This window comes from Mustela nigripes, chromosome 3 (genome assembly GCF_022355385.1).
Source record: "Mustela nigripes isolate SB6536 chromosome 3, MUSNIG.SB6536, whole genome shotgun sequence".
Classification (NCBI taxonomy): Eukaryota; Metazoa; Chordata; class Mammalia; order Carnivora; family Mustelidae; genus Mustela; species Mustela nigripes.
Genome location: NC_081559.1, coordinates 164,021,983 through 164,035,924, shown reverse-complemented (window position 1 = coordinate 164,035,924; position 13,942 = coordinate 164,021,983). Strand labels below are relative to the sequence as shown.

Below are 13,942 nucleotides of genomic sequence, written 5' to 3'. Positions count from 1 at the left end.
ACTTTATTTATTTGAGAGAAAGAGAGCACAAGTAGGCAGAGCAGCAGGCAGAGGGAAAGGGAGAAGCAGACTCCCCACTGAGCAGGGAGCCCGATGTGGAACTCAATCCCAGGACCCTGGGATCATCACCTGAGCTGAAGGCAGCTGCTTAACTGACAGCCACCCAGGTGACCCTGTGGGAAGATATTTAACCACAAGTACAATTTCTTTAGTACATAAGGTTATTTAAGCTACCCATTTCTTGGGTGAGCTTTGGTGATTTGTGTCTTTCAAGGAGTTTGTCCAGTTCACCTAATATGTCTATTTTGTAGGAAGAACAAAGTTTTTCAAAGTATTTCCTTTTTGGCATGTTAATAACACTGAAATACATGGTGATGTCATCTCTCTTGTTCATGATACAGGTAATTTCTATCTTCTCTTTATTCTCCCAATTAGTCTGTCTAGAGGTTTAGGGACTGTATTGATTTTCTCAAAGAATCAGCTTTTGGCTTTATTGTTTCTATTTTCTTTTTCACTGATATCTGCTCTCATTTTTATTGTTTTCTTTATTCTGCTTACTTGGGTTTAATTTACTTTTCTAAGTTTCTTAAGGTAGATGCTGAGATCAAAGCTTTGAGATCTTTCCTATTTTCTAATATAGGTGCCTAGTGCTATAAATTCTGCCCTGAGTACTGCTTTAGGGGCTGGCTACAAATTTTGTGCTGTGCTTTCATTTTAATTCAGTTAAAAATGTTTTCTATGCTCTCTTTTGAAATCTTCTTCAACTGTTAGGTTATTTAAAAGTACATTATTTAGCTCCCAAATATTGGGAGACTTTTTTCAGAGCTCTATTACTGATTTCTAATTTATTTCCATTGTGATCAGCGAACAGATTTTTTATTACTTGGATTCCTTTCAATTTAATGAGGCTGTTTCATGGCTAGAATATCTATCTTGGTAACAGTTCTATGAATCCCTAATAAGACTGAATATTCTGCCATTGTTTCAGTGGACTGTTCTATAAACATCAGCTAGGCCAGCTTGTTTGATACTATTGTCAAGATTACTCTATCTTTGCTGATTTTCTGCCTACTTGGTCTATTCGTTTTTAAGACAAGAGTATTGAAATCTCCAACGACAACTGTGGATTTGCCCAATCTCTCCTTACAGTTTTATCATATATTTTGAAGGTCTGTTAATAGCTCTCTTGATTAAATGACCTTTTTCATTATGAAACAACATTCTTCATTCCTGGTAATAATATTGTTTACTCTGATATCTACTTTGGTCTTAGTATAACCAGTCCAGCTTTCTTTCTGGCTGTATAAGTAGTTTTAGCATGGTGTAACTTTTCCATTCATTTACTTTTCACTATATTTGTCTTTATATTTAAAATGGGTTTAACTGATGGTTACCAGTGGGGGAGAGGGTGCAGTTAAATAGGTGATGGGGATTAAGGAGGGCACTTGTGATGAGCACTGGGTATTGTACGTAAGGGATCAATCACAAAATTCTACACCTGAAACTAATATTATACTGTATGTTAAATAACTGGGATTTAAATATAAATTTGGAGAAAGAGAAAACATTCGACCACTATTTCTTCCAATTTTTCTTAGTGCCCTTCACGCTCTCCTCTCCTTCAAGGACCACCCAATTACACATATACCAAATGCTTGATACAATCCCAGGCCTAATGATGTTCTTTTACTTTTTAAACTATGTATTCATTTTTATCCTGTATTTCATTTTGCATTATTTCTGTTTGTCTTCAATTCAGTAACCCTTTCTTCCTCAGGACCTAATCTTCCATTATCCCTATCAAGTATATTTTTCATTTCAGATATTATAATTCTCCTCTTTACAGGCTTAACCTGGGTTTTATTTTTCTATATTACTTATCTCTACTCTTTTAAATTGTATGGGATACAATTATAATAACAATATTAAAGTTCTTGCCTGCTAATTCTAATATCTCTATCACTTCTGGGTTGATGTCCAGTGTCTGGTTAGTTTCCCATTACGGATTGTGTTTCCCTGCCATTTTGTACTTGGTTATCTTTGACTGGATATCAAACACCTTGAATTTTGTCTTGTGGGGTACTGGATATTTTTGTACTCCTATAAACATTCCTGAACTTCTGGGAGGCAGTAAAATTACTTGCAAACAGCCGAAAGGCCAGGTCTTGCTTTTATGATTGGCTATTCTGTCCCACAGCAGTGCTCATGTTAGCATTAATTATCCCCCACTGTTGAGATAAAACTTTCTGAACTACTCTACCCAATATTCTAGGAATCTTGAGGTTTTCTAGTCTGGCTGCTGGGAATAAACACTATTCTTGGTCCTATGTGAATGCAGGACAGTGTTCTCTAATCATTTTGGATGATCCTCTCTGGCCTAAAATAGTTTCTTCACACATGTGCCAATCGTTAGTCCACTGAATACACAAAAAGAACCCTCTTCAGATCTCCAGGGTATCTTTCTGCTCCTCTCTCTCCTCTCTGGTACTCTGTCTAGCAAACTATGGCTGCCTTGGTCTCCCCAAGCCCTCAGAACTGTCTCCTCAACACAGGAAGACATCTGGGCTCTGCCTGTACTCTTCTCCCTGTGCAACAGCCTATAAACTCTCTCAAAACAGCATGCTAGGGCAATCATGGGGTTCACTTTATTTTCCATCTCTCAGGTATTACTCTCTCCTTTATTGCCTGATGTCCAATTTCTAAAAATACAGTTCCAAATACATTGTCTATTTATTCAGGTATCTCAGACTGAAGGGTAAATCAAAAACCCTATTGTTCTATTTATACTGGAAGCAAAAATCTTATATTTTAACTATTACTTTTACTTTAAAATAATCAAATGATGCACAGCAAAGAAAAATTGATGAAACTAAAAGGCAACTCACAGAGTGGGAGAAGATGTCTGCAAGTGACATACTGATAAAGGGTTGGTATCCAAAATATGTGAAGAACTTATAAAACACCATACCCCAAAAAATGAATACTCCAATTAAAAAATAGGCAGAAAACATGAATGGATATTTTTCCAAAGGAAACATATAAATGGTCAACAGACATGAAGCAATGCTCAACATCACTTATCATCAGGGAAACACAAATCGAAACTATAATGAGATATCACCTCACACCAATCAGAATGGCTAAAGTCAACAACACAAGAAACAACAGGTGTTGGCAATGAAATGGAGAAAGGGGAACCCTCTTATACTGTTGGTAGGAATGCCAACTGGTGCACCCACTCTGGAAAACAGTATGGAGGTTCCTGAAAAAGCTAAAAATAGAACTATCCTATGATGCAGCAAAGAACAAAAGAAAAAAGAACAACAAAAAAAATGTTCTTCAAAGAGATACATGTACCCCAATGTTTATAGCAGCATTATCTACAATGGCCAAATTATGGAAAGAGCCCAAGTGTCCATCAAATGAAGAATGCATAAGGAAGATACAGTACACACACACACACACACACACAGTGAAATATTACTCAGCCATAAAAGGAATGAAATCTTACCATCTGCAACAACGTGGTTGGAGCTAGAGAGTATTATGCTAAGAGAAGCAAGTTAGAGAAAGACAACTATATAATTTCATTCATATGGGAATTTAAGAAACAAAACAAATGAGCAAAGGGGAAATGAGAGAGAGAAAAAGAGAGAGAGAGGCAAACCAATAAACAGACTCTTAACTACAGAGAACAAACTGATGCTGACCAGAGGGGCGGTGGGTGAGGGGATGAGTAAATAAGCGATGGGGACTAAGGAGGGCGCTGGCTGTGACGAGCACCAGGTGTTGGAGGGAACCACTATATTGTACACCTGAAACTAATAATACGCTGTATGTTAACTAGCTGAAATTTGAATCAAACTTTTAAATTAATTATCTAACCAAGCATCACGAAAGTATTTGGTAGGTTATAAGTATCCTACAATAAGGAAATTATGGTGATTACCAAACTACTAAATTTTCCTTATACTTAATTTGCCCTTAAACTTTACATTTTGATCCAAGATAATCACCTTACATTTTTATTAGTCTCTTATCATCACTTACAGCTGGTAGCATATTCACCATCTAACAGAATGCACTGAAATGTAATTGAGTCATGATATTTTTTGTTTTCCACTCTCAATCAAAATTCCAGAAAAAAAAAGGATAATAAGGTGTCTCAGTACTTCCATTAAGTGTCATTATTTAAGAAGTAAAATGTAGAAAAAGATACTTAAGAATCTGGGACGCCTATGAAATATTATTTGTTTGTAGTTATGTTTCTTAAAATGCTTCATAGTCCACTAGAAGCAGTTAACTCTGTTACTTTTTCCTATTATTAATTTTTGTTTTATAATAGAATAAATAAGTAGGGAAAATAGAGAAATATTACATGGTAATATATAAAGATTAAATATTACATGATACTATAATTACAAGATCAGAGTCAAAATGTCCTTATTGGAGATTTAATCTGTCAGATACATTTAGTTTTATGTATGAATCATGTTAAAATTATTTGAGGCATATAGTAACAGATCATATCTAACTGAAATTTGATAAATGTCCATTGAATAAATAGATTATAACAATGAGTTATTACAATATGGAAGATAACCCTCTATTAATTTAACATAAGACTACCAGTTATAAGAAAGAAAAAAGTAATGGAAGAGAATAGTTTAAGTTTATACCATGGCAGAGACCTTAAAATACAACAAAGCAAAGAATTTTACAACTGGAAGTCTTTTTGAGATCTTGCAGACTGCCTATTTATTTCAGATATAAGAAAATGAGACACAAAAGATATACATCTACAAATGACAACAGTAAAGAGAAGACTAAGAACTATGCCTTCTGATTTCTAGTTTTCATGCCTTCCACCAAACAAATTAGCACTAACACTTCTTACTTTTAAACCTCTCCCAATGTCCTAGGAAGTGCTAAATAAATGCTAAAATTATATGTAAAAGAAAAAAATTAACTATTTCCTAAATTTTAACTATCCATTTTCCACTATGAATATTATAGAGCACCCAACTTTTAAATAATTTCAGTGTATAAAATGTCAACTAAATGTTGTAAGACAAATTTATTTCAGTTTATATTTAATTTTATTTTCTTAACAAAAACTTAGTTTTTATTTTTTTAGAAGATTTTATTTATTTGACACCAAGTGAGAGCACAAGCAGGGGAGCAGCGGAGGGAGAGGCCAGCTCCCCGCTGAGCAGGGAGTCCGACGTGGGGCTGGATCCCAGGACTGTGGGATCATGCCCTGAGCTGAAGGCAGATGCTTAACAGACTAAGCCACCCAGGCATTCTGGAAATTTAGTTTTTGTTTTTTTTTTTTTTTTTTTTTTTTTTTAAAGAAAGATTTTATTTATTTATTTGTCAGAGAGAGAGCGAGCGAGAGCGAGCACAGGCAGACAGAGTGGAAGGCAGAGTCAGAGGGAGAAGCAGGCTCCCTGCGGAGCAAGGAGCCCGATGTGGGACTCGATCCCAGGACGCTGGGATCATGACCTGAGCCGAAGGCAGCTGCTTAACCAACTGAGCCACCCAGGCGTCCCTGGAAATTTAGTTTTTTAATGATTATTTTAACCACCCTCCTCTAGATCCTACCTTAGATTCCTTACCACAGCGGTTCCCAATCCTCCTCCAACCCAAGGCCTCTTTGTAAAACAAATATTCTGTAACATCCCCTTGACCACTCTGAATATGAATCCAGGTATATATCTATATACGTATATAGATATATACATATATATATATATGATATTCCCTACTGTATAATAATGGGGAAATAAGTAATTTATAAAAAATAAATTTATTTATTTTTTATTTTTAAATTTTATTTTCAAAATTTATTTTTAAATTAAATTTTAAAATTTATTTTAAAATTTATTTTATAAATTTATAAATAAATAAATTTATAAAAAATAAAATATATTTAAATAAGTAAATGCTCAGCCACGCTGTCATAATAAAGGAGGTAGGAGCTTGAAGCTCCATGGATGTAGTCAATCCACCACCAGGTAGCTGGTTTCCACCTCTGTCCTCCATCCAACAAGTATGTCGGAACCATATATTGAAATGAACCATTACGTTGCTTCTAGGAACCTTCCGTATTCGCTGAGTGGTGTGCCCCCTAGTGGTAGAGCTACAGAGGACAACTGCCACTGAGCTACTGAACGCCACTGGTGTTTCTCTCCCTGAGATCCTCTCAGATCCCCTACTGCCTCATTACTAACCTGCACTAGAAGTAATGGCATCCCTCAGAAGCTTGTGAAAATACAGATTATCCAGTCCTACCTCAGAACTACTGAATTCAAATCTATATTTTAATGAAATCCCCAAATTATATGTATGTAAATGAAAGGCTGAGAAGCCACTGGGCCTCCCTGAGGGACATAATAAAGGGTAAGCAAAGTGCACATGATTTTTTTTTTAATGGTGATTTCAAAACCTATTCTGAAATAAAAAGCATATTTGAAAACTTCTAACAATATTTTGCATCTAAATCGACAAAAAAAAAAATTTGCCATTTTCACAAATAAACTAAGTAAGTAAATATTCATGAACTCAAAGCCAGGATCTAGGGCCAATTGATAGTCATTCACTCAATGAACACGAAGGGTTCATGTGTAAAGAAAGCACTGTGCTAAAACCTAGCAGGGGAGAAAGAAGTCATAAAACAGATCAAAGTTACTGTAATTAAAGATGAAAACTCCTCAAAAGAAGACAATGTAGCTACTTTTGTATCTGTCAAACACAATTCTAAGATCTATAGAGTTTTAAATTAATTGAACTGAAGCTTCTCTTTTTGAGGCTACCAGTGCCTGAATGATACTGACAAAACAAATTACTAATAATACTTTAAACTGAAATTATATTCCTTATCAGTAGCGGCATTTCACTGTCCAGCTCAAACTGCTAGAAGAATCATTCTTTTTTTTTTTTTTTTAAGAATTATTTATTTGTCATAGAGAGAGAAACGAGAGCAAGCACAGGCAGACAGAGTGGCAGGCAGAGGCAGAGGGAGAAGCAGGCTCCCTGCCAAGCAAGGAGCCCGATGTGGGACTCGATCCCAGGACGCTGGGATCATGACCTGAGCCGAAGGCAGCCGCTTAACCAACTGAGCCACCCAGGCGTCCCAAGAAGAATCATTCTGGTAAGAAAAGAGAGAGATGTGGAGAGAAAAAGAGAGAGAGAGAGATGGGGACCCAGAGAAAAAAGGAAGGGAAGAGGGCCTGGGAGAGGGGAAAGCAGGACCAAAAAAAAACAGGCCTAAAACCGATGTCCATCCACAGATGACTGGATAAAGAAGATGTGGTAGAGCTACAATAAAACAGGCTTAACCGAAATGATTTAAACAGTAACAAAAGGAAATGGGCAAAGAAAGCAGACATACCAACAGAACAAGAGAGCTAACTACTCTCTCGGGTAGGAATTAGCTAACATTTCTTGAACAGTCAGAGAGTAAATATTTTAGGCTGTTGAGAACCATATAGTCCCTTATAAAGTACTCAGCCCTGGAGCTGGAGCTGAAAAGAGCCAAAGACACTAAGTAAATGAATAGGTATGGCCGTGTTCCAGGAAATCTTCATTTACAAAAAAAAAAAAAAAAAATGTGGCAAGCCAGATTTGGCCCAGGGACATAGTCTGCTGATGCCATGGTCTAGGGGAGAGAATCCGGTAGGTTCATAAATGCACACATAGCAAACTGTTATAGAATCTATATTTAAAAATAATAAAACAAATGCTCTTTTTTGCTTATGGTAAGGAAAACTGAATTATTTTTGAAGAGAAAGTATTTTTCAAATAATAGCTTTTACAACTTATAACCAATCCCATTTTCTAGGCATAACTACTAAATCTAATGTTAAATTCTAACTTCTTCCCTGACTAGAGTAATTCCTGTACACAAAAGGAGCTACTTGTTTGACTTATATGAGATTGGGAGAAGAAGGATGTACTTACCGGAAGCTTTGAGTCATTAAGATACACAATTATTAGTAATGGTACCAAAGCCACCAGGCAAAAGAGAAGAAGGGGGAGGGAGGAGTACTATATCTTGCTTCCTCACAATGGATCAGGTTCTATTGTTCATCCAGGCTAATACTTTGTCAACAGAAGAAGAGTTGAAAGATAATATTGAAAGAGATATATTTGTTCTCATCACCGCCTTCTTCAAAGATTAGAGAGATGATTCCAGCTTTCTCACAAAGATGAATTAATCATTCATAAACTTGTCGGATTTATTTTTCACATCTACAACTTCCTGATGAAATACATCCCACAACTTCATAATCTATTACGTGATCCAGTATTTCAGGTATTTCCTTGTATTCTTCCTAAACCATCTTTCTAAACTCCAAAGAAAACTATCTCATACATCTATCTAGTTTTTGCAGAATGCATCTGTGTCCCCATTATCCATTTTACTTAGTCATTCATTCTTTCATTGAAAATCCTACCTCCGCTGGTAATCATCTATTTTTTCATCCAAATTCAGATACCACAACTATTGTCGGTGCCATTTTACAGGCTTTGTTGATTTCTTAAGTCCTTGTGTAGCAGACACTGCCACTGTCCCAACTCACACGGCATCATCATTTCACCAGTCCCTACACAGCACTGTCTTCTTACCATATTGTAATACTCTGCCTGAGTGCTTCCTCTGGCCATAAGAACATGCTTGGCCAGTGAGTTCCAAAACGAGTTAACACCCTCTAGAACAACCCTAAACCAGTAACAAAGGAGAGATAGGGATAAATACCCAAATCTCCTTGCCCATCAGATAGGATAAGGCCGAGGCCATTGTACCCTGACTCCCAGGTGTCTAAGTAAAACTGAGACACGTTGGCTATAAGAAATAACCTGTTCTTGAATGTGCCTAGGATTGCGCTTTTTCTCTTAACTAGACCATTGCTTGCTCCCCTACAGGTCATGCCTGAAATTGCCTTCCAAATATTTTGTCTGCTTAACGTGGACCTCAATTGAAGATGGTCCTCTAAAATTAAAATTTTGGGGTTCCTGAGATTTTACACTGAGACATGTTTATAGTATTTCAGCTGTGAAACCACCATTATTTTGCCCAAAGACAGAATTACATTGTTTCACTTTTGCTAGTTTTCAAAAGAACTAGCAAAGTTCTCATAAAACACAGCAATTCATCGGGATGACATTTGAGGCACTATATAAAGTGACTTCCAATTATCTTACCTGTGACAAATGAGTGCTCAGAACCCACCATCCTATGAGTATAATTTTAGATTTGATTTTCCACAAATGCATGACTTTGTACTTATTCACATAGAAATTTATTGCCCACTTCTGGGTGACAGAAATAGCATAAACCAGATTTTTTTTTTTAAATTTGCAATTCAAATAGGAATATGGTATAGAAAAATAATCTTCCCATGAAAATGTTTCATTCTCCCCTTCCACAGGTAGGAAATATAGGACCATAAATTCTATTTATAAAAGTCCAACATTTTGAACATGAAGAAGCCCATAGAATTGATCCCAAGTAGTAATAACAGAGTTAGCCCACAAACACAGCAAATTCATGAAATCCTTTCGTCTGGATCCACCTGCCTGGAAAACTACCTCATCCTTCAGCCCGAGGTGGACATCAGTAACATTCCCCATTCCCTTACCCCCAACTCTAGCTAGTTCCTTCGATGCAACCTCTCTAAAATGTCTTACAACCACCTCTTCTTCCTTCCCACTGCTCTTACCCCAGTCTGTCTTTCCTATGCCAACAGCCTTCTATATAAATCCTCTGTTTGATTTCTTTATCCCGGAAAATCAGAATAAACCTAAGATTGTTCAAACTTCTAGAAGCTCAAGTCCTGAACATCACTTTCCGATTTATATAAAACACATGGACATTCACATTACATTTAGACAACTCGTTGCCTCAACATTTCATGTATTTTTTATTTCTGTTTGGAATGAAGGTTATAAAAAGAATGTTTACCTAAAGATTAAACAAAATGTTTACCTGTCTGAAGCTATGTCACTGGTAATTTGGTGCTTCACTCCTGACCCATTTTTAATAGAATCCTGTCTTGTGAGCCCATGAGAGCGACTTTTCTCCACTGCAGGTACAGATAAGTCACCTGAGGGTCCTTGGAACTGGGCCTGCTCATGCACTTTTGCTTTCTTCTCCTGAGGTGCCTCCTCATTCCGCAGTCCTCGGAGAACCTTCTGATCGGGTTGCTGTGATGTGTTAGATCCACTATTATAAAACCATGCTCCTGATTTAGTGAGGATTTCTTGTTGTTTTCGGCACAAATTACATACCCACATAACCTGCACACGAATACACAGGGAAGAAAAATTAGTGGTTCCAAAAGTTAAACACAAGTCAAAAGAGAAGACAGTTCAAACCAACAACAAAAAATCAAATGGTTATCTTTCCTGAAATTAAAATATAATCCAGATTAACTGCTACCATTAATTATATCACATATCTTTTCATTTTGTCAGCACAATTACAATGAAACAGGCAATGTTAACTGACAGCAGAAATACCAAACGAGAGTCCCAAATTACTGGTTGTTTACGTGTATTCTTTAATTGCTTTTTATTTAAATTAGGGGCATGGTGTAATATAGGGAAAATGGATTTTGAGGCTAGACAGACTTGGGTTTAAATACTAACTCCAATATAGAAACTGTAACCTTGAACAAGGTCCTGAACCTTCATATCTATTAAGGTTTCCTTAGTGATAAAATAAGGAAATAGGGATGATAATACTTTTTTCTATATTGTTTTGAGAATTAAAGATTGGAAATAATTTATATAAAATGTCTAACACAATGCTTATTAGATATTAGACTTCTAGTAGATTACCTACTAATATTATATTAAAATTCTATCACCAAATAATTATATTATAAGCTTCTTGAAGGGATATTTATTCCTTTTAAGTAGCTCTTAATGGCTAAAATAAAGCTAGGAACATTTTTGATCTTCAACATAAACCTATTAGTTGCTCATAATTTATAGAAGGATACTTGTTATTTTTTTACATTTTGTAATTTAAAAAATTTACCTCTTTAACCATTTTTAAGTGCACAGTTCAAAAGTATATTCACAGAACAGTGAAACACAGCTTCAAAACTTGTTCATGTTGCAGAGCTCAAAATCTATACTCATTAAACAGTAAATCCCCTTTCTCCCTCCCCACCGCCTCGAAACAACCGTCCTACCCTTGATTTTTTAGTATGTTTTTCAGACTCCAGGAATCTAAGAATATCTTAACTACTATCTTTGTGACCAGAAAACCTTCACTTTCTTTTAAGAAATCTTTTTCAATGTATCAGGAAAAATAAAATTATCTATTCATGAAATAAAAGGTGAGTTCATGGGGCGCCTGGGTGGCTCAGTGGATTAAGCCACTGCCTTCGGCTCAGGTCATGATCTCAGGGTCCTGGGATCGAGCTCCTCATCGGGCTCTCTGCTCAGCGGGAGCCTGCTTCCCCCTCTCTCTCTGCCTGCCTCTCAGCCTACTTGTGATCTCTCTCTCTCTGTGTCAAATAAATAAATAAATAAAAATCTTTAAAAAAAAAAAAAAAGGTGAGTTCATGTTTCAAGTGAGGGTTTTCTGACGTTTATGTCAAATACTGAAAGAGCTCTCAATATTGCCAACACTTCCTCATAGTTTAAATAAGTTATAACAATAATAAATAGATAACTACAGTAAAAGGAAGATTTATTAGGGTATTTTCAACTGATGCAAACATTTTTTTATAAAATGCCATTTAAAATGTTTGCTTTATTGTCCTCATTCTCATTCATATTGTTTGTATAATTCATATCATACAACGTTGTTTAATATTATATTACTTTGTTATCTTTTTGAACTGTATACACATTTCTTCCCTACCCCACTAAATTCAAAGCTCACTGGGGAAGGATTTACAAAGTCTATTTGCATAAAGAAATGCAATCAGTCACAGGATAGTAAGACCTTCTAAATGCTTACTAACTTGAATTCTTTTGAAATCCTTTCTGGGGAAAGATGATAAGATACTGGATATTATTACATTAAGATTTATGTTTCACTGATTTCCAAAAGAATTAGTCAGCAATAATGTCAACATATGTGCCTTATATTACCTTTATAAGTAAATAAGAAAGCATTTTTGATATGAAAATACCAAAATCTCACCAAAACACACACACACACACACACACACACACACACACACACAAATATACCTCAGGGTACAAATTTCTTTTGGTTTGTATACTCTGAAATAGCTAGCTCTCTCAAAAATGAAGTTTCAACCAAAATCTTCAGCCTTTTGATGCCATCTTGTGACAAATGTTGGTATTGCAGCTCTCTCTTAAATGTGAAAAGTAAACTAAGTATAGAACCACAAAATAATGTTAAAATAAATTTGAATTTCAACTTTTCTGTCTTATTTTAAGCAGATTGCTATTCATATGATAATGATAAGATAAGCTATATGATTTCACCATGTGACTTCACCTAGAATACGTCAGAGTACTGAGAATAATACCCTTTGTGCCTGGTAACTAACGATAAAACGGAAGTGAGTTTGTGAGACAGACAAGTATCCAGTCACAGTCATCTGCAGACACAACCTATTGCTGTTTCATTATTTGTCACAAGATAAGCAAGTTCCTATCCCTGGGACAATGGATCCCTACCACCTGGCAACTTGTCTGAAGTGCAAATTCTCAGGTCCCATTCCAGAACTACTGAATCAGAAATTCTGGGGCAGGACCCAAAAATCTGAGATTTTTTTGGCCACATCCTATAGGTGATTCTGACGCCAGATAAACTTAGAGAACCCCTGGCTGAAGCAGAGATTCCCAACTGGATATGAGGGATGAGTTACATGTGTGTTCCTCAGTGAGTGCAGAAGGCCACACGTAGCCTCACCGATTTACCTCAGCATGAACTATTCATCATACAAACAGTAATAGTAACATTTCTGTGTAACCCAAAATGAGAACAAGACTTGGAAGAACTCATCTGTTCCTCATCTGTTAACACCCAGGGGATATTAATATGAGTTAAATGAGTATAAGGCTTGAAGGATGCTGTTCGATTCCTATTAAAGACTCTCCCCATATTAATTCTCTCCCCATACTCTCTGGGATACCCACAATGGCGGCTACTTTTCTGACTAGACGTTCTGTTCCATCCTCAACTTCTGGTTCTTAGTATCCTCATATCCTAACACCCAATTCTCTCTCCTTTTCTTCTTGTACTACCTCCTCCGTTCATGGATTCCTAGTTTGTTAATCTTTAAACCTCAGTTAACAAATCCACTCACTTGAAGTAGTAAAGAGATTGACGCTTTTACTCAAAGTCCTCCAAACACAGAGCAACTTAACCTCTTAACTGAGGGTGCTGAGCTCCATCTCGCACACACATGTACATGAGTCCGTAGGAGATGACTTTTAACTGCTTAGGAAATTATTAATGGCTACCAGAGGTAAGGTGTGTGTCCATGAAATGAAATTAAACTGATTTGGGAACAAAATCACAGGGCTTCTGTTAATGAAACCCTTTAACCAATTAAGTTAATCAGCAAGTATACCATACGATGAAAGCTGTTTTAGTAAAAGCCGAGCAGAGAAAGACAATTATCATATGGGTTCACTTCTTTGTGGAATGTAAGAAATAGCATGGAGGACGTTAGGGGAAGGAAGGGAAAAATGAAGGGGGAGAAATCGGAGTGGAAGATGAACCATGGGAGACTAAGGACTCCGGGAAACAAACTGAGGGTTTTAGAGGGGAGAGGGGTAGGGGAATGGGTGAGCCTGGTGATGGGTATTAAGGAGGGCACGATCCCATGCAGCACTGGATGCTATACGCAAACAATGAATCATGAAACCCTACATCAAAAACGAATGATGTGGGACGCCTGGGTGGCTCAGTTGGTTAAGCAGCTGCCTTCGGCTCAGGTCA

At 36.5% G+C, this 13,942-nt stretch overlaps 1 protein-coding gene across 45 annotated transcripts in view; it reads right to left on the bottom strand.

Moving 5' to 3' along the window:
- RIMS2 (regulating synaptic membrane exocytosis 2) overlaps positions 1 to 13,942 on the bottom strand; it is a 600,488-nt gene that overhangs the window by 406,428 nt on the left and 180,118 nt on the right. For all 45 annotated transcript variants that reach the window (XM_059394973.1, XM_059394974.1, XM_059394987.1 and 42 more), the window contains one exon: positions 9,992 to 10,302. In XM_059394973.1, the coding sequence (XP_059250956.1) occupies positions 9,992 to 10,302 (311 nt within the window). The remainder of the gene's footprint in view (positions 1 to 9,991; positions 10,303 to 13,942) is intronic.